The sequence below is a fragment of the Monodon monoceros genome, unplaced genomic scaffold, assembly GCF_005190385.1.
Source record: "Monodon monoceros isolate NGI ecotype Baffin Bay Population unplaced genomic scaffold, NGI_Narwhal_1 Super_Scaffold_1, whole genome shotgun sequence".
NCBI lineage: Eukaryota > Metazoa > Chordata > Mammalia > Artiodactyla > Monodontidae > Monodon > Monodon monoceros.
The window spans coordinates 19467243-19493052 of record NW_021703765.1 but is presented as its reverse complement, the minus strand read 5'-3'; the positions used below and the strand labels follow the sequence as shown (position 1 = coordinate 19493052).

The window sequence follows — 25810 nt, the reverse complement described above, 5'->3', positions numbered from 1 at the left end:
ATGTTTTTAATGTTCTTCCCCAATATGTTCAGAGGACTGACTCCTCTTCATTGGTGTCTTTGCTTAAATGTTACCTCTTCAGAGAGGATCAAATTCACATCAATTCAACTCAAACACATTTACTGAATCCTTGCTAAGGGTTAGATATTGTGGTAGATGTGGCAAAAAAGGTTGAGTAAGATGCTGTTTCTGCTTTGAATGAGCTCAGGAAGGTGAAGTCTCATTGGTCCCTTGGCCCATCACCCAGTTTTCAATTAAGGGAAGCTGGCTGGTGTGGTGGAAAGAATATGACAACACAGAGCTGGATTCAAATCTTGGTTTTGCCACTCACCACCAGCTTTATCATTCTGAGTAAACTACTTAAACTTTGAACTTTAATTTTCACTTCTATAGATTGGGGATAGTAATACCTATCTCATGGGGTCATTGTAAGGATTAAGTGAGTTAATATATGTAGAAGTGATTGAAACAGTGTCAGGCCCCTTCTTGGTGATCAAAAAGTTAGTTTTTTTTCTTAAAATGGACACATTTACATCTACCTTAAAAAAAAACTCTCCTAAGACCTGCCTGAATAAATCTTCTTAAAGTTTAATTATCAGCACACGTCTTCCTTAGTTCTCACCTAAAGGCCTTTAGGTGGGATCATAAATCTATTTTCTCGTGTTTAGTTCTCTGCCAAGGCACAGCACGTAGTTGACATGTATATTTGAAAAGCATTAGTAAACCATGATAATTTCTCCTTCCTAGTAGACTCATGGTTACTTCACCTTTCCTAGTAGATCTAGTCCAGAATTTTAATAATTATTAGGACTCTTCTCCAAATCCTTGTGGAGATCTCCATAGCTTTCAACCTGTGAAGGAATGAAGTGGAAGTAGAATTATTTTGATCCATGAATTAGGTAAATATATTTGATAATTTCCTTAATATTTTCTCAGTGTCCTTTATTTATACTTTATTTACTCATTTGGAAACATTTGATATATCTTTCCTCAATGAAGGAAAAACGTAGTAAGAGATACATTAAAGATAATGTTAATGAAAAAGAACCTTTAAGAAATTATCTTTTAAAAGAATAGGTTAAAAAGATACTTACGTGGAATGTGGATAAAAACGTCGAAGTTTTTAAGGTCACGCCATTAACAATCCTGGCTGGTCCCTGACCTGGGCTTGTCCCAGCATATATAACACGGTTCTTTATTTCCTACCAGCAACATACTTGATACTGAAGGCTCAAGAAATTGCAGATTTTTGGAACAAACCACTAGCATGTAAACTTCCTGCAGGGACTTTGTCTTACTCATTTTCAAATCACTAGCACTACTTACTGCCAAAATAAACATGTGTTTAATTGAACCACTCAACTAAATTTTGTAGCTTCTGGACTTTTTCATTTGCCAAGGAAAAAAGGGAAGGTTAAGCTTAGTGGGCTAGAGAGGGTGAAGAGAAGAAAAGAGCAAACAGCAAGACTACAGTTGTATCACCTGGTGATGTAACATCGGATGAGCTGGAACATATTCAGATGGAGTAATGGTCAAGGATATCTTCACCCATAGGGTCAGTGGAAAATAAACACAAACCAACACTGAGATGGCATCTTTTTCCGATACACCACTCGGTTGAAGCTGAATTCTTCGCAACTCATATCCCGTCCCAGCCTTGTAGACAGGTTCACACATGTTGTTAAGTGGGTCTTTACATCTGTTTGTATAATCTCCCTGTTTCTGGGCTGCCTGACTGGGTTCCCAATCCGTGCTGGGTCACTGCCATTGTTCCCTGGGAATCAAGGTCCCCAAGGAGTTTGTTAAGTCCCATCCCTGGCCAAACTCCCTCCTCCAATCCCGCGTCTGCTTTGAGGGTGAGGGGCCGGCTGGAAACCCAAGAAGGCCGGGCTCAGGGATGGGAAGGGGAAGGCCCTGAAGAGGAGGGAAAAAAGTGGTCGGGGGATCTGACCCCCCCGGCCGAGTCGGTGTCTCATCCGGGGAGGGGGTGCTCTGAAAGCGGAGAGGCCGAGCGTGTTGGAAGGACTGTGGCTGTAGGGCTGGCTCTCAGCGACCGAAACGGCAGCCGCCGGGGCCCCAGGTCCCCATCCCCGCCCCGTCCCGTCTCGAAGCCCCGGGAAACTGGCCGAAGGCAGCTCAGCCTGTCATATGCGCAGACCGGCCGCGCAGAACCGTGACCGAGGTGGGGAAGGCACGCGGGGTATCGACGCGGAGGTAGTTCAGAACCTCCCCGCCCAAGAAAGACCAGGAGGGAGAAACTACTCTTCCCAGCAGGGAGAGCGACCTAACGCCCCGCCCCTCCCCCTGCCCCTCGCCCTGCTAGCCCCCGCCCCCGAGCGCCACGCATGCGCACCGCAAGCCAGCGCCATTTGGGTCAGTTTGAAAGGGAGCGCGGGCTCCGCGCTCGGCTGTGACGGCGGAGGAGCCTGCGAGCTAGCGGAACCTGAGGCCGGGCGGCGTCCGGGTCTGGGTGCTTTGTCACGTCTCCCGTCGGGTGGCAGGACAGGGCTTTGGGTGGAGAATTGAGGACGGGTGCGCTTTTCTCTCTTTCCAGGCCTTCGTCAGTGAGTTTGGCCGGAAAAGGGCGTGTGTTTTCGAAAGGCGTCTCATCCTTTGACAGCCCGAGGGGAGGGGTGGGCTGTCTCCCGAGGGAGGGGGCGGGATGAGAGTCCCGGTGGAAAGCGGGCAACTTTAGGGGGAGGGTCGCGGAACGGGAAGGAGAGGACCTGACCTGGACCTCGAGGCGCTGTCGGCGATTGAAGCGGGCGGGGAGGCAGGGTCTTGGGCTTTAGGGGCCGTCACCTCGGCAAAACTGGCTGCTCGCTCTTGTTGTCTGATCAATGGTTTGTGAGAAGCCTGTGTCTGGGACTGCGGTGGGGGATGGGTGGGTGGGTGCTGGAATCCCCGAGGGGGGTGTTTCCTAGTTAAGGGCGGAAGCTTTGAAGCCGAAGATGCTCCGCTGCAGGGGCGCCAGCGATCTTCGCTTTCCAGGGTCATTAATTCTTGTCTTTTTGCTGCAGAACAAGCACATGTTCATTTTCATAACATAAAGCAGAGCTGTTATTTCTAAGAGTTGTTCTTCATTTCCTGTGAGCTATTCTCATTGGTAATTTAACGCTCTACGTTCTGTTTTTGAATGAAAGGTAGTAGAGATCTCTGGCCACTCGTGCTAACGTTCTGTTCGTCGGAATGATGGATTTCCTTTTGGAGATACACCCGGAAGTGTTAACGGAAGAAATGGTAAGATGCAGGGAATTTGCTTCCAGATAATTCTGTGGCAGAAGTGAGGAGAAGTGGGTGGATAGAGTTTCGTCGTGTTGGTAGTTGAAGCAGGATGATGGGTGCATAGGAGTTGATTAAACTTTTCTTTCTTCTTTGGTGTACTTTTGGAAACTGCACAATAAAAATTCAGTTGTGGATTTTCTTTTTGCCTTTTGTGAATTAAAATAAATGTTATTACCCACTTACTGAGAACTGTAATCCAACAGCTTTCCTTTTTAGGGTTTTGTTTTCGTTTTCAAGATTTTGTAAAATAAATTATAAAATCGGTAACCTGTTCTGTGTTGGAATAAGGGAGGAAACGTTTGGTCAAGTTTGTTATCCAAGCAATATTTACTTGAGAAAAGTTAAATTCATTAGTGAGAGGGGTGAAGAAAGGGCAGAGCTGACTTGGCCTAGCCATTCTTTAGAGGTATACCAATAGCATCACAGCATTCAGGGAAAGCAGAGGCTAAATAACCATTATCTTATATTCTGCTGCTGCCTTGCACTGACTAGTGTCAGCTCTGACCTTTTACTCTTTTCTTCATAAACGGAAAACTTTCTCAGTATTTTAAAGTCAAATTTGACAGTTATTAAGATTACATTAAAAGTTGTTAAAACTTTAACATTCCAAAAATTATAGCCAAAAATTAAACATTAATTTTATAACATCATAGCACGTGTTAAGTCCTAGACATTAAGCTTTCATTTTTACTTCAGAAAATCCATTGATTTAATTCTAAAAGAATGTCACATTATTTACTGAAGTAGTACCTGTTCACTCTGTTATTTCTTAGGTTTTCAAATATAGATCCTATTGTTGCTATATTAAGGTAGACTGGAATTCTCTCAATTTTAATAATGGAAAAACAGATGAATACATTAAAGCAATTTCCAAACTATTGCCTCCTTTGAAAGAGAGGTGGGCTGAATCCGTTTTACATAAGAATTGAAAATAATGAGGATAGTATCAAAAATGAATGTCAGAAAATGATTATTGACAGTGTTATTTTAGGAAAAGAACATTTTGCTAGCTCATTATATGGTAAGACTTGCAGTTTATTTCTTTATAAATGAATATTGTAAATTGTTTTGTTTTCTCAAGTCTTGGGGGAAGGGGTTGGCTAAAGTTACAAATTGGCATTTAAAATGTTGAAGGTGGGTATTCTCCATTGTTCCTTCTTGTTTCAGCTACGTCATTTGATGCCTTTTACAAATTTATCAAGCACTTACTATGTGCAGTGCGTGGTGGTAGGCTTAAGAATTGAAAAATATTTTGTATAGGGGAATGTTAGGTATTGTGATGTCATAGCCTATATCAGCATAAGAAAAGACTGTACATCGTAGTTTTTAGGACTTTAAAAAAAAAGTGAGTATTCTTCCCTTGGTACTTTCTATACATAGTCTTAGATGATTTTTGTATACATAATTCCAGGCACATAATAGGTGATCAATAAATGTTTTCTAAATTGATGATGAAGGAATACACAGTAATTAAAACAGATAATCTATAATGTGCATTACCTAAAAATAATTTATAGATAATGGATTTTATTTTTTAAAGAAAGTTATAAAACGTTTACAGATTTAGTAATTTCTCTGTGTATAGCTATTATTCCTTTTAATTGGAACTTTAACCTTTTGTTTTTGTATTACAGTTGTTTCTAAGAGAAATGAGTGGAAATAACCCATTTTGAGGAAGCCATGGCAAAATTAAATACAAAGCGCAGAGTTTGTTCTCGGGAATCTTCAGTATCTTCTCTGTTAGCAAGCTGCAACCTGAGTGGTAGTAATTCCTCTAACTCTGATGGCTCTTTTCAGTATAAGGATAGACTGTACAGTTCTGCATCTCAGGCTCTACAGGCCTATATTGATGATTTTGACCTAAGCCGTATGTATCTTGGTGCAAGCACTGGAAAGATTAACATCGATAAATGTTCTGCTAATATGCCAGAATTCTCCAACTATGTTTATAAACCAAAGAATGGTATGCTTTATTCTTTGTTTTCTTTTTGCCTACTGATTTAAAGCATTTTGAGAGATGTATTGTAGCCTTGGAAAACTAAATGCTTCTTTTGGGGTAAAAATGACTTGTAATATTGAGATCTGGTTATATTTCTTAAATGATTCTGTAATTTTCTGGTTCTCAGGGGTTTTCAGGTAAGATCCCCTTTTGACCTTAGAGGAGAAGCTCATGAAATGTAACTAATAATAGTAGATGGCTGATCCTAAACCCTTAAGCCGTTCTATTATAGCATAACAGAAATAGCATTGACTTGGTGGTTCTAGCTTCCATTAACTAGCTTAATGACTTAAAACAAATCTCAGCCTTTCAGAATTTATACTTGATCAGTTCCAATTGATGGGCTAGGGCTATGTTAGTCTTCCTGATCTGTATTCTGTAGGACAGTAATATTCACAAGATGTTAAGGGTTTTTCCTTGGTTTCCATGAATACAAGTTTGGAAAATGCATCTGTTGATAATCCAGTTAACACTTTACTGAGCACTTACAGAATGGCCCCTAGTGTGGAAAAAGGTTACATTCTGCTCTTAGAAGTGGAGAATATATTCCAGAAGGGAAAATGGCAAACATGATTCTTAATTCTTAATTTTCATTTACTGTTGAATATTATAAAGTATTTTTATATGTGATACAGGAAGGTAAACAGAACTATGCTTTGTTTTTCAGCTTTTGAAAATCTTGATGACAAAAAAGATTTGTCCTTATCCTGTAGAGGACAGACTATTAATGACATGGACTCCATTAGCCTAACAACTGATGATCTATTAAAACTTCCAGCAGATGGATCATTTTCTTTCACTTATGTTGGAGCAGGTCATGGAATTAGCAAGAAAAGCAAAAAACATACTGGAAGACTGAGTTCATCCAACAGTGAAAAGAATCAAAATTTTCAAGAACCAGCCACTCTCCTGGGCAAGGATAACTTAGTCACCCCGGTTGTATACACAAATGTAAAAGGAAAGCAGTGTGGTAGGCTGAAAAACCCAAAACTTGTGAATAAGGTTAATAAATGTGTTTCTGTACCATCTTTATCTTTTAACAAGAAATCATCTTTTAGGGACAGTCCAGAACACAAACTTGAAAAGAATTACCCAAGATGGCTCACTAGCCAGAAGTCTGACCTTAATGTTTCAGGGATAACGAGTATACCGGATTTCAAATACCCACTCTGGCTCTACAATCAAGACTTGCTGCCCGATACAAATAGTCAAAGGATTTATCAAATATTTAAAGAAGATCACTGTTCCCCTAGGCATAGTTACCAGGCACAAAGAACTTCTCAGCTAATGAATAAATTAGATTGTTTTGAATATTCTTTTGAACCGTCAAACAGTTCACATTCCTTGAGTGATGATAAAGGATTAGTTAATGAATATGAATGTGATTCTGAACATAGCCAATGTCAGTGTGACAATCCACTTCTCCCAGGATCCAAAAAGCCATTCAGTGGTAATTGTTTTGTTTTGTTGTTGTTTTAAGAACCAAAGAAAGTGCTGTAAATTTGACCTCACATCTAGGAGTTTTTATGTCATATTCTTGATGTAACCATCAAGTGATATATCTATTTTGAACTCTTATGGTCTTCATTTACGTAGCATTTTGTGACTGGAAAATGTCTTTTCTTTTTTTCTTTATGTCACAACAGAGGTCACATTTTTTTTTTTTTTTTGCGGTATGCGGGTCTCTCACCGTTGTGGCCTCTCCCGTTGCGGAGCACAGGCTCCGGACACAGGCTCAGCGGCCATGGCTCACGGGCCCAGCTGCTCCGCGGCATGTGGGATCTTCCCGGACCGGGGCACGAACCCATGTCCCCTGCATCGGCAGGCGGACTCTCAACCACTGCGCCACCAGGGAAGCCCCAGATGTCACATTTTAACATAGCTTGCTGTTACAGATATGTGTATATTCCAAATTATCTGAATTCTTGTTGCCTTTGTGAGGTTTTGCTGTGCTTTGCATTTATTTCTTTTCTTAAAGAATTAATGTGATCTTTTAAATTAGGTGACAGAATTGAATTGCTTATCCTGAAGGCCAAGAGAAATCTAGAGCATTGTACTGAAGAATTACCGAAGTCTATGAAGAAGGATGACAGTCCTTGTTCATTAGATAAACTTGAAGCAGAAAGATCATGGGAAAATATTCCTGTTACTTTGTAAGTAAGTTACAATAGAAAAACTATTCAGTTTTCCAAATGAAGAATGTCATGTGAACATCTGATTTATCTTTTAAATTACAATGATAATTAACACTGGTAATAGCATGGTAATTCTGTAGAGCATAGCTTTCAGTGTTGCTTGCTTTAAGTTGCATTTTTCATTTGTTACCACAAGATGGCGTAATATTTCATAATCTTAGGTACATTATATAATTTTTGTCTTTGTTACATGGTCCTTTTGCACTGTAAAATATTAATATATATTAAATATGAGGAATTAGAACCAAAAGCAACTATTTTGCAAATGGAGAAGGCTTGAAATTCTTGTTACTTCTTTTACTTTAAGTTTTTTCTTCCTCTATATTCTCTCCATGTATTAGAGTTATTCATTTCTTTTCATTTACAGTTTACTTTCTTAGTCATTATTTTCTGTAAATAATGGTGCATTTTCTTGTATGGTAAATGTTTGCAGTTTCTAAGATTGTTTTCATTTGTGTACTTAACCTTTCTATGCCATAGTTTCTCAGAATAATTTAAAAAGTGTTTGCCTAGATACCCGTGAATGTGAGTATAGAGGAGGAATCGAGAGCTTAGGTAGGAAAGTTTCTTTTAGTGATATTATTACATGTATATTCATCAGAAATGCATTCTTGGTAATCCTGTGTCCTGCCTTAGGCTCTGATAATTTATTATCTTCAGTTGTCTAAGCCTTCATTCTGTTACAGACAGTCAGTTAATTCCTGAATCCTTTTTTTGATTCCTTCGCAGTTGAACATCTTATTCTTTTGTAAGTGGACACTGACTAATTCTAGTTTGGAATCTTGGCTCTGTCACTTCCTTGCTGAGACTCTGTACAAATCACTTCTACTTTGGGGTTGTGAGGATTCAGTTGATTAGAAAATAAATATACGGCACTATTTACAATAGCCAGGACATGGAAGCAACCTAAGTGTCCTTCAACAGATGAATGGATAAAGAAGATGTGGCACATATGAACAATGGAATATTACTCAGCCATAATAAAAAGTAAAATTGAGTTATTTGTAGTGAGGTGGATGGACCTAGAGTCTGTCATACAGAGTAAGTAAGTCAGAAAGAGAAAAACAAATACCGTATGCTAACACATATATATGGAATCTAGAAAAAATATATGGTTCTGATGAACCTAGGGGCAGGACAGGAATGAAGATGTGGAGAATGGACTTGAGGATAAGGGGAGGGGGAAGGGTAAGCTGGGATGAAGTGAGAGAGTAGCACTGACATATATACACTACCAAATGTAAAATAGATAGCTAGTGGGAAGCAGCCGCATAGCACAGGGAGATCAGCTTGGTGCTTTGTGACCACCTAGACGGGTGGGATAGGGAGTGTGGAAGGGAGACGCAAGAGGGAGGGGATATGGGGATATATGTATACATATAGCTGACTCACTTTGTTATACAGCAGAAACTAACACACCATTGTAAAGCAATTATACTCCAATAAAGATGTTAAAAAAAATAAGTAAATATAAGGTACTTAGGACAGTTTCTGATTTATGATGCTCTCTTAAAAATTTTAATAGTGACGATGATCATCCAGAGTATTTTTTGTTTGTTTAGCTTCATTTCGCACTTGTTGGTTCATTAATATCTTTAAAAAAAAAAAAACTTGGGTTAATAATTAGCTCACTTAATTCTTAAACTTATCTTTCATCTTTACTAATTTCTTATCTTCTTATCAGTTGGTTGTGTTTGTATCTGTATTTGTAAAGTCCTATAGCTGCAATACTTTGCTTTCAAATGGAACCAAAATGGGTGAGCAAATCATATCAGAGATGCTTAAATTAAGAGTAAAATTTTTGAATGCATCAAATGTATTTTATAATTAGATACTATGACTTCTAACTTGTATAATTATTATTAATGGTTTGCCCTAGTACCTTATGGTACAGTAGTTGATTTTTGGAAGACTAAATTCATATTATGATGGATATGTTTTACATTAAATTAATGATGGTGTGAGAAGAAGGAATAGACCTTACTTCACTGTGATAATGACAAATTATTATCAATCTGTCATCAGAAACAAAATTGACTGGGAAATACTCCAAGTAGTGTACTGAGAGATAGAATAACTACAACCAGACAAATTTTTTTTTTGGTTTAACCTTTTATAATGGAAAATTTCAAACAAATACAAAAGTATAAGAATAGTATAATGATTCCCTATGTATCCAGCACCCATCTTCTATAATGAGGTAAATGCTTTTTTGTTGATAGTTGGTGGATGTACAAACTCTTTGGTAAAGAATGGGAGAAAAGACTACTTGGAAGCGAGAAAAAGTTCCTAGTAAATTACAAATCAAATGAGTCAATAATGAAGTGCTGCTAATTATTGAGAAAAAAGCATTATTACATTTAAATGTTTTAAGAACATTCTTAGATATCTGAGTACTTGAGTTAGAGATACATCTTATATTGATATATAAATGAAAAAGATAAAATGAGTTTCTTTATTCTCTGTAACTAATAGAATTTGGTTTGGGGAAAATTTTTACTCTTGCTGGGGATGCCCTTTCCTTCTGCTTGAACATCAAGATAGAAACTATTATTTATTGAGCTCTATTCAACGTACCAGGTATATAGAGTTAATTTATGCAATACTTCTGTGACATGAGTGGGACTACAAATGTAGAAACTGAAGTTAAGATAAAGTTTTGTGAAGTCATATAAGTGAGTGGGACTGGTATTTGAACTCAGGAATTTTAATTTCAAAATTGATCCTTCTCCCACTTTAATCTGTCCTCTATATTAATCTGTGCCAGTTCTGGGGGAGAAGTCTGTCCTATTGCTTTGACGTAGAAGAGCATGTAACTGCCATCCCAGTAGAAACTGTTAATAAATTTCTGGCAGTTTTGTGTATTAATATTGAGTAACTAACAGTGTTTAATTGGAAAAATGCACTGCTTATTTCAAGCAAATGAGCTTCTGGAGGATACTTATATTTGAAGGCTTATTTGTTTAGTTGAAGACTAATGTCTTCAGTTTCTATATAGTTTTTCCTTAAAGCTTTAAAGGAGAAGCAAGGAGATAGGGCGGGATGAAGGAAGAAGTTTAGGGAGAAGGTGAAGGAATCACTAAGCAGCATCAATATGAATCCTAATGCTTATTTAGTGGTGACCACTTTAAATGATAACCATCAGTTTTATACTGTCTAATTTTTGTAAATTGGGAACTTATTTGCTGTCTCGTATCCTTAAATCCTAGCAAATCTCCTGTTCCGGTTAACTCTGATGATAGTGTTCAACAAACTTCAAGGGCAAAGTATGCTGACGGGTTCCTTGAAGACTTCTTAAATAATGATAATCAGGTGGGTGATGTTAAATCTTTTTAACTTATTAAAAGAATATTTATGACTAATATATATAGATATTAATTTCTAAGTTATTTAGATAGTATAAAACAAAAAATGACTCAAATCCCTTCTTCCCCAACACACATCCATAAAACCATCACTCCTAGAATTATTGATAATTTTATTTTAGTATTCTAAAGTAGAGTGATCTGGGATTGAACTCTACAGGGAGCCTAAATTGTTATTACAATGTTTTTTTTTTTTCTTCTGGAAAACATACAAAACAGAATCTTATAGAGTAAATTATATTTTCCCATAGGGCGGTTGCTTATTGAGAGTTATGTTTCTAAGATGCAATTATACATCCCTATGATTTAAAATGGGAAATTTGGGCTTCCCTGGTGGCGCAGTGGTTGAGAGTCCGCCTGCCGATGCAGGGGACACGGGTTCGTGCCCCGGTCCGGGAGGATCCCACATGCTGCGGAGCAGCTGGGCCCGTTAGCCATGGCCGTTGAGCCTGCGCGTCCAGAGCCTGTGCTCCGCAATGGGAGAGGCCACAACAGTGAGAGGCCCACATATCGCAAAAAAAAAAAAAAAAAAGGGAAATTTATTATCCAGTTTTATAAAATCAGCATATGTGTATCTTGCAAGTAACCCTAAAATGAAGTGTAAATGTGTATATATACACATAAGGAATGATATATAATATGATTTAGAAGTATAAGCCATGGCTGTTAAATATTGAAATACACTTTTGATATTTTAACATCTGGAAGATTTGAGAGATTGAACACTCAAAACAAAAATTAGCTAAAAATTTTAATACAATATATATCTTTTCCTTCAGTGAAATTTACTAGAGAAAGTAGAGGCTGTCAGAATATGTCTGACCTTAGAGCTCTTTTTTTTTTTTTTTTTTTTTTAATATTTATTTTGTCCGTACCTGGTCTTAGTTGTGGGATGCAGGGTTGCAGACTTCTTAGTTGTGGCATGCATGTGGGATCTAGTTCCCCAACCAGGGATTGAACCCGGGCCCCCTGCATTGGGAGTGCAGAGTCTTACCCACTGGACCACCGGGGAAGTCCCTGACCTTAGAGCCCTGTATAAGATACTATAGCAGATGCTGATTAAGTGAAGCTTAATTATCAAATATTTATTTGCCAAATATTTGGATACCAAGCACTTTTCTAGGAACTGTATTCCTAACAGTAAATAAGAGAGAAGAAACCTTGCATCTTGGATTTTTTATTCCAAATTGGAGAGATAAGCTATATCAAAATGTAATATATGAGGGAATACTACAAATGTTATGAAGAAAAATTACTGGGGATAGAGAAATTTTAACTAGAGTAGGTAGGAATCGCCTCTCTAGTGAGGTGATATTTGCACCAAAACCTAAAATGAGTGAATAAGCCGTGTGTGTACCCATAGGGAAGTAACTTTACATGTAGAGGGAATAGTAAGTGCAGAAACCCCAAGGCAGAAAAGTGTTTGGCATGTTCAAGGAATATCAGAGTCCAGTCAGTGTAGCTCAATCAGAAAGAACAAGGAAGAATGGTTAAGAGATAAGATGGAGAGGTAACCAGGAGTCAGATCATGTAGCTATGTAAGTAATGGAATGAAGATTTTATGTTTTATTTCAGCGAGATGAGAAGTCACTGGAGTACTTTGGAGGAATGAAATTATCAGATCTACATTTTAAAATATAAACAGGCAGCTGTATGGAACATAGACCTTGAAAGGAGCTAGAGAAGGACAGGGAACCCAGTTAGGAGGCTTTTGCAGTCTTCCAGGATAGGGATTGTAAAGGCTTGGGTTAGGTGGGTACATTGGAGATGGTCAGAAATAGTTAGACTTGGAATGTGTTTTGAAGGTGACCTTGTAGGATGGAGATAGAGAGCATTCAAAGGATGAGTCCAAGATGTTTGAGCCAAGCAACTAAAGGATTGGGTGGTGCAATTTACTTGGGTAAGGAGAGCTGGTAGAGGCACAAATTTGCATAAGTTTTTCAAAGTTTGAGATGGATGACTGTTAAATACTAACCAACTAATCCCTTTTCTTATGCCTTTACATACACAGCCTCACTACCACGGTGTTTTTTTATTTTTAAATAATTTTAGATATACAGAAAGTTGCAAAAATAATACAGGTCGTTCCTGTCACCCTTCTCCCAGCTTCCCTAATGTTAACATCTTATATCATAATGATCACATAGGCCCAATACTGTTACCTGAACTACAGACCTTATTCTGATTTCACCAGTTTTTCTACCAGTGTCTTGTTGCAGGATCCAGCATTGCATTTAGTTGTCATGTCTTCTTAATTTGCTTCAGTCTGACAGTTCCTCAGTCTTTCCTTGTCTGTCATGACCTTGACACTTTTTCAGAGTTACTGGTCGTTGGTTTTTTTGTAGATAGTTCCTGAATTGGATTTATCTGAAGTTTTCTCATGATTAGAATGAGGTTATGAATTTTTGGCAAGAATGCAACAGAAATCATGCTGTGCCCTTCTCAGTGCATCATATCAGAGGGTTCATGATATATTGATATCATTGGTAATATTGATATGTTCCTTAGTTCAGGCTGCTATAATAAATATGCCTTAGACCAGTTGGCTTAAACAACAAACATTTATTTTTCGCAGTTCTGGAGACTGAGAAGTCCAGATGAAGGTGTCTGGTGAGATCCTGCTTCCTAGTTTGCAGATGGTCATCTTCTCCTTGTATCTTCACATGGCCGAGAGCAGAGAGGGTGAAAGCTCTCTGTTTCTCTTCTTATAAGGGCACTAATCCCACTCATGAGAGTTCCACCTTTATGACCTAGTTACCTCACAGAAGCCCCTCCTCCAAATACTGTCACATTGAGATTAGGCTTCAACATTTGAATTGTAGGGGGACACAAACATTCAGTCCAGAGCAATATGTTAATACAATAATATGTAATATATAAAATTATAATATATTAATACTTGTGATGTTAGTCTTGAACACGTGGTGCCTACTGGTTTTCTCTTTAGTAAAATCATGGTTTCCCCTTGTAATTAATAAATATCGTAGGGGAGATACTGTGAGACTATGCAAGTAGTCTCAAACTTTCATCTACTAATTTAGTATCCATTGGTGGATATTGACTTTTTGTCTGTATTATTAATTGAAATTCTTGTGTAATGAAGAGCTATTCCTTCTCCCCCATTTATTTATTAAACTATTTATATTAGGACTCATAGATATTTATTTTATTCTAGGTTTAATACAATACAATATTATTACTTATTTTGTTGCTTAAATTGTTTTAGTTTAGGCCATAAAGAGTTGCTTCAGGTTGGCTCCTGTGTCCTTTTGACATGTCCCTATGCTTTTCTGAGCACTTCTCTGAGGAGCCATGGTTCTTTTTATTGGAAAATGGTATTTAGAAACTAAGATCTAGGCACTAGGTGTGCTTATTGCTGCTGGGTTTTTATTTATTCTAGACTTTCTCAGCAGGCAGACTTAGGAAACATAAGTTTACTAAGCCATGCATACACACATACTTATTTGTATATCTGTTTACATATATATATTTTATATGTAGGTATAAAATCATGAGTTCGTACTGATACTACTTATTCCAGTCCAATACCACAGGGTTTGTTTTAGCCCCTCTGTTCCTTATTTGTAACTTCTTTCTCATCTGGTGAGAATCTTTACTCTTATTATCTATAATAGATTTACTTATTTTTTCAGTCTTAGCATATGCATAGTTTCAGAATTGCTAACCCATACTGCTGTAAGAAACACATTTACTAATTAGATTATATTATTTGTGTATGGTTCTTTTTGTCTTTTACCTTACAATATCCAGTCAAAATATTCTTTTCCAAGGTTACCGTGGTTAATTATTTTCTGCCCAACTCCTTTCAGTGTGGTCATGTTGTTCATTTGTAATGCTGTTAGGTGGCTCATTTTTTTATTGTGTAAATTGGGTTATTCCCACATTTTATGTGGTTTAAATAATTGTTTTTTGAATACATGAAACAGTACTATAGTTCTGAGAGTCAGAGCTGTACTCTACAGAAAGACGTAGAGACATTCACTACAAGGATTTAATGAGAAGTCTCAGAACAAATTCTATCAAACATGCCAACGTTTATTAAACATTCATTCGTGAGTGGCACAGAACAGTTCATATAATCTGTTTTGTAGCTTTCTTTTTTGGTACTCTGACCAGAATTTTGCCTGAAAAGTTCACTCAAGGCAGACATAGCAAATTGCAGAGGCAAGCTTTTGTAACTTTTATGGTTGGCATCAGGCAACCTGAATTTCTTCTAAACCAGTGGCTGGATGCAGATCATTTAGAGATAATGCCTCAGGTGCTGTCTCCAAGGTTGTAGCAGTATAAGCGGAACTGGATCCTTATGCCCTGTTTCATTTTCTTTCTTTTTAAATTTTGGTGAAGTATATATAATATTTACTATTTTGACTTTTTCTTTTTTGTGGTACACGGGCCTCTCACTGTTGTGGCCTCTCCCGTTGCGGAGCACAGGCTCTGGACGCGCAGGCTCAGCGGCCATGGCTCACGGGCCCAGCCGCTCCACGGCATGTGGGATCTTCCCGGACCGGGGCACGAACCCGTGTCTCCTGCATCAGCAGGCGGACTCTCAACCACTGCGCCACCAGGGAAGCCCTGACCACTTTTAAGTGTATAGTTCTGTGCAATAAGTACCGTACCTTCACATTGCTGTGCAACCATCACCACTGTCTATCTCTAGAACTTTTTCAGCTTTACCAACTGAAACTCTACCCACTAAACACTAACTCCCCACCCTCCTTTACCCCCAGCCTCTGCTAGCACCATTCTACTTTCTGTCTCTATGAATTTTATTATTCTAGGAACCGTATATGTTTTAGTCTGCTGAGGCTGCCATAACAAAATACCATAGGCTGGGTGGCTTAAACAACAGATATTTGGTTCTCACAGTTTTGGAGGTGGGGGAATCTAAGATCAAGGTGCTGACTGATTCTGTTACTGGTGAAGGCTCTCTCTCTGGCTTGCATACAAGCCACCTTCCCACTTTGTCCTCACATGTCCTTTCCTTGAGCTCTTAAGTGTCTCTTTATGAGGATATTAATCCTATGGTTTCAGGGTCCCACCCTTATAACCTCACTTAACCTTGATTACCTCCTTATAACCTTATCTCTAAATACAGCCACATTCAAGGTTAGGGCTTCACCATGAATTCTGGGGTGGGGGACACAATTCAATCCATAACATCTTATAAGAAGACTCATACTATATCGTTCCTTTTGTTACTGGCTTATTTCACTTAACGTCTTCAAGGTTCATCCATGTTGTATCATCTGTCAAAATTTCCTTCCTTTCTTAGATTGAATAATACACCATTGTGTGTATGTATCATGTTTTGTTGATCCATTTATCTGTTGGTGGACACTTACGTCGCTTCCGCCTTTTGACTATTGTGAATAATGCTGCTATGAACATAGGTGTACAAATATCTGCTTGGATCTGTGCTTTCGTTTCTTTGGGGTGTATACTCAGAAGGGGAGTAGCAGGGTCATTGTGGTAATTCTGTATTTAGTTTTTTGAGGAATTACCATACTGTTTTCTACAGGAGCTGCACCATTTTATTACGTTCCCACACCTTGTTTCTTATACCTTGTTCATATAACTGTGGAGAGTGCCTTTAAAATCTTTTTGGCCACTGTGCTTAACTTCGTATATATGTTATACTGTCCATGTTGAAATATTTTAAATTATAGACATCTTAAGAGGCCTATTTTCCACTTTGTGGATGATTATCAGGACACAGCAACTCATTTGAAAGATGTAAAAATAAAGGTAAGACTTTAAAAAAGAAGTTTAAAAATATCCTGTACAGGTTCTCTTAACTGACTACCTTATGTGGCTAAGTGCTGTTGCCTTCTTTGGATGCAGATAAGATCAGTGGTAATCGAGGTGTGAGTGTTTTTAAGGTAGCAAGGAATGTGTGGTCCATAAAGAGGTGAAAAACCAGCATTCCCTGTGTGAAAACGTATTTGGAAGTGTGCAGAGAATATGATATTTGAAATTCTAGTCCTTGTTCAGCTGATTACCAGCATCATTTACACACTTGAAAAGAGCATATTGACCTCCCTGCTCTCTGAGGACCTTTCAGTTCGAAAAATCTATTATTTTAAATGTACTAAGTGAATGCATTGCAAATGTAAACATGTACCATTCATTTTAAAAGAACAAGGACTGGGAAGGATGTGCCAAGCTGTTAATAGTGATTGTCTTTAAGTGACTGGGTAAGGGGAGGTTTATGAGTTACAGTTTTGATTTGTTGGAACACTTTATTGACATGTATTGTTTGGATTTTGCATTAATTTATATTGTGGGGAAATAATACAAAATAGAACTTTTCCCCTTCTGAATTTGGATGGTTCATGATTCATCTGTTTTAACTTCTAGAGCTGTACCCTTTCTGGAGGGAAACACCATGGTCCTGTTGAAGCCCTGAAACAAATGTTATTTAATCTTCAAGCAGTGCAAGAAAGTTTTAATCAGAATAAAACCACAGAGCCAAAAGGCGAAATTAAACAAGTAAGCACAAACTTAATTTATGAATTGAAATCTATGAATGTGAATTGAGATCTGTGAAGGATAAGATTTCCTCCTAGATCTTTCTTAGCCTCACCTCTAATTTTATGTTAATAAACATGGTATGTAACACATGTCGTAGAGTTGTACTGTTGTTATTCTTTTTTTTAGAAAGTAACTTACTCAAATTTAATACTGTAAGATTTTTGCAGTTGTGTACCCCTGAATGGATTGTTCTATTAAGTTTATGGTTATAAATACAACATTGTATTTAGATATGATGTTATTAAAACTGTAGATGAAAGAATTGTAAGAGTTGTTTTTTAATGCCCTACAAAATTATTCTGTGTAGTCCAACTTCCTGTGTTTATATTTGAGGTGGCCTAGAGAACCTTTCAACATTAGACTTCTCCCCATAACCTTTGTCATCTGAAGTTTAATTTTGTTACCATGTGTTTATTGACTCTTAATACGGTTATGTAAAGTTTTATTTTAAAGTAATTGTGTTTTTGTGTATTTCCTAGGAATTTGGAAATCTGTTTCTGCTTTGGGCTGATATTTCATAGGGGTCGAATTTTCCTCACAGTAGTATAGTGTTTACAAACCTAGCTTATGTTCTTCCAAGCCTGATTGTGAATTCTAATTCTGCCACTTACTAGCAAGTGCAGTATTTGTACAGATCACTTAACTTCCTTAATTCAGTTTCCTCTTCTGTAAAATGAGATTGTTGAGAAGACAAATTGAAACAAACTATAGAAAGTACTTATTATAGTCCTTGGCACCTGGTAAAAACTTAATACCTGGAAAATACTTAATACATTTTAATTGATATTGTTTATTTTGTTATTCAGTAGAGCTTTACAAAATTCAGTTTTCATTACAAGTGAGTGTACTAGATTTTAGGAACTATCACATGCTACTCACTTAAGTTGTATTTCTTAATTTTTCTCCTTACATTCTAACGATCATAACACTAACATACAGTGCAATCCATCCTTCTTTTCCTTCCCCTTTTAAACATTCTTGAGATAAAGCCTTGTTCAGTAAAGTCATAATTTCAAGCCAAGATTTGATATTTAATGAACAAACATTTTGAAGCATACTTCAGGACAGTTGCAAGATGAAAAAGTTGTAGTATTTTTAGAATAAAATATATATATATATATATTTAATGCTTTACTGAAAATTATTTGCTTAGAATTATTTCCTTGGGAATGCGGACAATATTTTTAATGTTCTTATTAATCACACATATTAAATAGCATATAAGTTTATAATTATATAATATTTTCAGTTTTATTATATTTGGTGTTTTTAATAATAGGTTTCAGAAGATGATTTCTCTAAATTACAGCTGAAGGAAAGTATGGCTCCTGTTAATAGGTCACTTCAAAAGTAAGTGTTCTCTGTTAATTTCTGAGTATGTTATGGATACAAACATCTCTGATTGAAATCAGAAGGTTACAGAATGGAATTAAAGTAGCTGAAAGAGGAGGTGTGCTAGGTATATTTAAGATTCTTGGAGCATAATTTTTAATCCTGAGATTTTCTCTTAAATTTGCGCTATTTTCTATTTAAAATGTTCTTAGGACCTAATGAGATAACTGTAGACACTAAAAATATAATAGATGTGAATGGCCTAGGGAAAGTATCTTTTCATTTCTGAGTAATACCAACAATTTGAGATAGTATTGGTGTGGATATTCTGGAAGAACAACTTGCACGTGAAATGTGTTGTCATATATGCCCTCTAGAAGAGATAAATAATCCTAAGTAAGTATATCATTATTTGACATATCGCCACAGAAATTTAAGTGGATATAATGTCCTGGATATAAAGATAGGTCTAAATGCCCTAAGGTGTTAATCTACTTATTTTCTTAGTTACATATCTTAAAAAGTTGGGAAGAATTTCCTATAGTCATGATATTGGTAGAAGAGACGGGTATTTATTTTATAGATTTGATTGTGTGAATATGAAGCGCCCTTACACATATGAATGTGTAAGATTTTGTAATTCTCAATACTAAAGGCCATGCTGTGAAAACCAAACTTAATGATAGCTGGAAAGTTGTCTCATTTCTCAGATCTCTTTTCTTGCTCAATTTTCTGGTCTTCGTTCTACACTAGGGATAGACAGAATTAGCTCTCAGACTTGCAAAACTTGACCCTAAAGCAAACATTTTTCTTTATTCTAATGTGCTCATATTTTACTTAGATCTAGGAAATAGTGGGCAGTTTGTTCTGAAAAGCCTTTCATTCAGTTCTTGCTGGATTCTAGGCTGAATAGAGGCCAGTAAACATAGTATTTAAGAGAACAGCCAGTATAGTAGTACTAGTAGAAAAACAAATGTAAGATGTCAATGGGTAAAGTATAGCTAAATTGCCGTCGCATAATCAGTGTTACTGAGTTTCTGTGGGTTGATTGGTATTTACTTGAATGATCATCAATAGATACATTGTCACAATAAGAAATGAGTTTTTTAATTTCAGTTTTGAAGGTGAATGACTATTCAATGTTGTAATACAACCCTTAGGTTGATGTTTTCCCCATTAGCCTGCTTTTTCACTTTTTGAGAGAAGAAAATCAAGAATAATTTCCTTCTACAATTTTATCCTTCCCTTCTCCCTACACTTAACTTTGAAATACCAATCACTTTTGATAGACTCTTCTCTAAACAGATCGCTTTATTCTCAAAACGGGAGATAGAGGTTAGATGAAAGGAACTGCCAAATGATTGCGTAGCTGAGGTAGGGAGACTGAAGATTTCACACTTCTACTTAGCTTTTTTATTCCTTCCCATTATTACCCACTCCCCTTTCTATGTGACATTTTGTTTTAAAGACATAAAATATACTACATGGGATTAGAAAGGAAACCAGTTATAGTGAATTAACTATGAAAATATTAAAATACATTTCTAATTAGTAATATATGCTTCTCTTTATTGCATTTAAAATAAGACAATACATTTAAAATACAGGTAAGTTAAAATTCATTTTGTAAAAACATGTATTAGTGTGAAGGCCTTTTGCATAACTTGAATAAAAGCATTAAACCATGGTGTGCTCTTTTACTTACCTTTCACATATTGATCAGCAAACAATTAAAGAAAGGGAATATTGGAAGGCATTGATGTCTGGGTTACCAGTGAGACTTCACTATTTGGAGGATGAAAACTAGACTTAAAAGTTGTCTAATATTTGGCCAGTTATGTCATACGAACTTTTGGACTGTAGACAGAAAGACTTAGAGGACGTATGTTTTAGCAGTGGGTTTAATAACTGTTGTAATTTTGTAACTATTATATAACTATTGTAATTTTGAAGTAGTGATGAGTATAAAACATACTTGCAATGACTATAATGTGATATGAAAATACCTCTGATTTCTATGGCATATGAGGTCACAGATTTTGGCTGTTGCTTACATTCATAATGGAAGGAAATGCTAATTTAAAGATAGCATTTTGTGAAAATAAAGATGATTTTTTTCCCCATCCAATTTCATAGACCCTCTAAATCTAAAGGATCTGTTGACCCTCCGATTTGTAAACAGTAACATCAGATTCTAGCCACTTGTCATCTTCCTTCTCTAGAGTCACAGCCTGAAAAGAAAAAAGGAAGATAAGCCCCAAGTATATTTACAGATTATTTTCTTCCTCGTAAATATGTCTGTAGGAAGAAAATAATTCTTTAAGTAGAGAGATGTTAGGATGTAGAAATAATAAAGTCTAATTTTACCTCTGATTGCTTAGTAACTCTGGGTGAGTTATTGTCATTTAGTTAATGAAGATGACAATCTCAGAAATTAACAGAAGCTGCCAAAAGGATGGCAGAATTCAGATTCTTAATACATTTGAGTAGAAGTGTCTAAGAAATAGAGTACAGGAAAATAGACGTAATGCAGTAATTAACACTACTAATTTCCTCCCTCTCCTTATCCTTGGTAAAGTGGAAGATGTATTTTATTTAATGTACATCAATTGAACCTGTGTTGGAGACTAGAATAAGGTGTTGTAGTCACCACCTTTCAGTAACTTCTCACTAATTTCTCACCTTAGAGATTCTGGTATATTATTTCTGTTTTTCTTGGTCTCTTATTTATCAGAGATCTGAAATATGGTTGATTAACTGATATTTTTGAGTGATCCTCAAGGATCTGAAGGGTAAGGGAGAAGGAAAGCTGGAAGAATACTTTTAGAGGAAGACTGGAAAGTTAAGGGCTCCTATCTTCTTGGTTTGTCTGAGGGATGATTGAGAAAAACCAGGTTGTTGATATAATACTGCATTATTCAATGTAATTGTCATTTGTTTTCCCCCATGCTCAATAAAAATGAGTTTTCCTCAATTGTAACTGATTCTTTAGTGCTATTTAAATTTAGCTGCCTTGATTGTACATGTTAAAAATGAATTATGTCCTTTATTTCTTAAATGATACACACAGTATATCAGAAGGTATCATTTCATTCTGCAAAGTACATGAAAAAGATGCTTTAAGTGCGACACAAGTGATACCTATTATTGTTTCTTATTAGGCTACTTGGCACACTTTCAAAAAAAAACCCTTAAATGTCAAACATATAATTTTTTTAAGTAAGTGTTTATAGAATTTTAGATGAATTATTTTAACCCTCAGTTATTCAGATTGCAAGGTTTTGTAAAGAAAAATTTTCAGTTTTGATACTAAAACTATTCCATAAACTTATCTCTCATACTAATTTTGAAGTTAAGAAACAATATAATCACCATTTCTTTTTGCATTACCTTTTCAGTCCTTAATATTGGTTTATAATGTGTTTTATACTTTTTAATGAAGGGCTTTGCAACATTTATCTCGCCTGAGAGACCTGGTTGATGATTCCAGTGGGAAACAGTCACCGAAAATATGAAGAGGAAAATAAAAGTCTAACCAATAAATAGTCACCACAGAACAAAAATGTATTTTTTTCCTATTGCTTAAACTGACAAAGTAATTAGAAGCCATATATTATTCTGTGATTGGTTCAAGTATTATATATTTTTTAAAAACCAGACTTGAAAATGTCCATAGATTTTTGTGGTCTATCTTCATTTTGTGCCAAAATACCAGGAGGTGAACTAGAAGGATCCACACTATATGGCCTAGTCTGACTTTGGTCTTCAGGCTGTCAAATGTCTAATATTCAAAGGTGGATGATTTCCGTTCTTGAAGCTTACATGGACTTAACCTTCTTCAGCATCCTCATCATTTTATCATCTGATTCTGGATCATTAAGAAGCTTTTCCTGGTTTCTATCCAAAATCTCTTAAATAGACTCTTTTATAAAGTTAGTATCCACTTAAGGAGCTTGAGGAATGTCAAAATTGTTATGGTGTATCTTATCCATATGGAAGTATGTTACTTTCAAGTTTCATAAAGCAAACATTTAAGAATATGTTATATTTGCAAATAACATTAATTGGTGCAGTGCTAAAAGGATGTTTTATATTGTGAATTCCAGGAAAACCTCATTTAATTAATGCTTTGATTCTATATGTAAGATAATCTTGACAGTACTTGACAGTTTATAAAATATTTGGGGGGGGGGTATTTGAGATGTTAATATTTTGATATTATTTCCCAGATTTAAGTTGTGAGGTTAGTTCAAACTAGTAAAAACTATATCAGTGGCCAGTTGCTTTATGAAATTTGATAACTAAACTTAAATGAATATGGAAAATTAGAAAGTAACTCTGTATTTTAAAGCTATTTTGTAAGTGCTGAACTTTCTTTAAGGTTTGTCACTAGCTAGGACTGAACAGAGCTCTATAATTTTGCAACTTCTACCAAGTGAGCGTCTAATAAGCAGGAAGCATCTTTACCAACAAAATGAAGAAATAATTCATAAGACATGGCAAAGCATATTAAAAAAGGCTGATGAAATTAAAGAATAGGTATGTATACAAATAGTACAAATTAACACTTCCCAAATTGGAGCGTTTTTGCTATTATATAAGTAGCTTCACTGTCAAATAGGAATTTCTAAGTACATTGGGTCAAAGAATTTTTCCCCCCAATTTAAAGCACTATCTAAGACCTTTGTTATAGAACTTACATGTCAGAGACTGTGGAGTGAATCCTGTCTTTTTTTTCCTTGCCTAGTGAGTCAGTCACTGTACTATTCTTTTTGCCCAGTTTGAGAGTCACTTGCTAATAAGTTTGTTGTGTTTACTCTGTGGAGGTGTTTTTGCCGCAGACATTCTATTTCTGCTTATGGTCTTCTGCTTCACAGCAGATAGTTTGCATACAGTCAAACAAGACGTTACTTTGATGATTGAAATGTGGTTGGCTGTTAAAAGTGCAGATAGATTTTAAGTGGATGAACATAGATCTGAGCGGAGCATGTTCCAGTGAAATCCAGTATCTAACGAATTCTAAAGGCAGAGCAGACAAAGATATCAGATAATTACATGTTATCTGTTGATCAGATATAATATGTTTAGTATACCTAGAAAGCATCTCCAAAGGGATTATTATGCTGTGTTGACTCTGAGTAGCACTGATTTGGTTAGTTCTCCCATTTGCAAGAACATATATCCAGTACTAAATAAGATAAGCCTGTTCTAAAATTTTGTTATAACTAGTATTTTAAGAAACTTGATTATACTTACCCCAGAGTATTTTTCCTTTTGTATTAAATATGGAAGTTTAAGTTTTTTAGCAAAAAAGAGAACTTTAAATGATTAATTCTAACCTTTCAAAAAATATATAGGAGATTCAAATAAGAAAAAAATGTAAATGATAAATGTTCAATAAATTCTTTAAGGAATTGATTTAATTAATTGTTAAATATTTCAGTATTTTTTATTTTGAGATTTCCAGAGGAAAAAAAGGAGACAACAGTATTGAGACTGAGTTGGGAATTTAAAGCAGATGAGAACAATTAGTTTTAAAAATAGAATTGTGAATATAAAGTTTTATCAACCTTTTTCTCTCTTTTAGGTATATTGAAAAATATTAAATAGAAAAAGTGATAAAATTTGAATAAGACATTTCAGATTTTTAATTGAGCATGAAAAAATTTAACCTAATTCCAAAAATTATTTGAGATCAAGTGATAAAAGTGTGATGCATATGTGAAGACTTGAAACTCAACTGTATTTTCTTTGTTATCAGTAAGAACTCTCAGTTTTTTCTGGGACAATTCATTTCAGCTTCATAGAGATTTCTGACCAAACTGAGGAACTTTGTCTTCTTGGGTTGGTTTGGGTTATATGTCTCTCTAGTTATGTTATTTGTGTTGAAATTTATAAATGTGGATTTGGGGGGTTATTCTTTTGTATTTAATGTTTCGGATAATGTCTTGTTAAATCATATGCAGTTATACCAAAATGTTGCCTGAAGATAAATCATGACAAGATTTCTTTTTTTCCCCCTATGTTTTGAATATGTGGAATCACTCATTACTTTGAATTTGTTTCCTTTTTTCCTGTCCCACCTTTCACTGTGTCTCAAAACCTCTTTGTTAGAAGTACTCTCAAGAAGTAAACTTGACAATAGGCAAGTAGCATGAAAGGGAACAAAATTCATCTGTGGCTAAGATCATTTTCCTTTTTTGAACAAAAATATTAGTTTTTTTACCCTCCCAGTTTATTCTACATTGTCCTTACGGTAGACCAGACATGTCTGCGTAACAACTTTTTTTTTACAATGTAGCAACTTCGTTACATTAACGGAGACTAGTCCATTTGCCTCCTAATATTTGTTTCACCCATGACCATTCTTCCCCTCATTTTCAGTTCATACATCCAAAGACATCCTGACTAGTGTTTACAAGATACTGTTGTACACACCGCCACTGTCATCTTACTGATTTATTTCAGCAAGTTTGCTGCAGCTAAATTGCTTTACTCAGATTCTCCCAAGCTTTCTGTGTATGTTCTCACCTTTATGCATATTATTTCCCATACTTGAAATACTCAGTTTTCTTTCATTCTGGTTATTTAAAGCTTACTCTGCCATTTCTTTAAAGCTCTGACAGAGTTTATACTTACTTTTCCAAACATTCTCACCTTCCAAACTCTGGTAGGTTGGCTCTCCATTTTCCTTCCCCATCGCTCATTTAGCTGTTATATTTCTTGTTTATGTTTTTGATATTCCTCTCGTAGCAAATTTGTATCCCTAGGGGAGAAAATGTCTCAAAAAGTATTAGATGATTGATTTTGTTTTGTCTCCTTGATAGTGTCTCTTACATAATGATGTATAACCAGAAACATGTAAATTTAAAGTGTTAATTGATAATTCTAAGCCTGATTTCCTATATAAGGTTGTAAGCTCAAGATAGGAGAAACCACGTCTTTTATTTATGTGATGTCCTGCAAATCCTTTTTAAAATGAAGTAAATTAAACCTATTATGGAAGACATTTCTTTTTTGATATTGCAGTTTATCAAATAAGATTAACATTTTTGTATTTTGGATGACTTGGTTATAAGCTT

The 25810-nt window shown here is 35.9% G+C and overlaps 1 protein-coding gene across 2 annotated transcripts; it reads left to right on the top strand.

The window, feature by feature from the left end:
- Window positions 1–3121: 3121 nt before the first annotated feature.
- On the top strand, window positions 3122–22356 carry CUNH18orf54 (chromosome unknown C18orf54 homolog). 2 transcript variants are annotated; one of them, XM_029229062.1, is made up of 8 exons: window positions 3122–3240; window positions 4920–5248; window positions 5952–6734; window positions 7287–7437; window positions 10689–10791; window positions 17223–17354; window positions 18676–18746; window positions 22171–22356. In XM_029229062.1, the coding sequence occupies exons 2-8, from the start codon at window positions 4966–4968 to the stop codon at window positions 22241–22243; spliced, it is 1596 nt and encodes a 531-aa protein (XP_029084895.1). In that variant the 5' UTR covers window positions 3122–3240; window positions 4920–4965; the 3' UTR covers window positions 22244–22356. The 2 variants fall into 2 exon arrangements, with proteins under 2 accessions (XP_029084895.1, XP_029084903.1); XM_029229070.1 differs by lacking the exons at window positions 17223–17354; window positions 18676–18746; window positions 22171–22356 and adding an exon at window positions 13420–13558.
- The last annotated feature ends 3454 nt before the right edge of the window (window positions 22357–25810 follow it).

What these genes read in the sequence shown, in the direction of transcription:
- CUNH18orf54 (XM_029229062.1), top strand. Translation starts at nt 4,966, where the DNA reads ATGGCAAAATTAAATACAAAGCGCAGAGTTTGTTCTCGGGAATCTTCA. An exon ending in ATCCAAAAAGCCATTCAGTG is followed by an intron (nt 6,735 to 7,286) that starts GTAATTGTTTTG and finishes CTTTTAAATTAG; the next exon opens with GTGACAGAATTGAATTGCTT. An exon ending in GAAAATATTCCTGTTACTTT is followed by an intron (nt 7,438 to 10,688) that starts GTAAGTAAGTTA and finishes CTTAAATCCTAG; the next exon opens with CAAATCTCCTGTTCCGGTTA.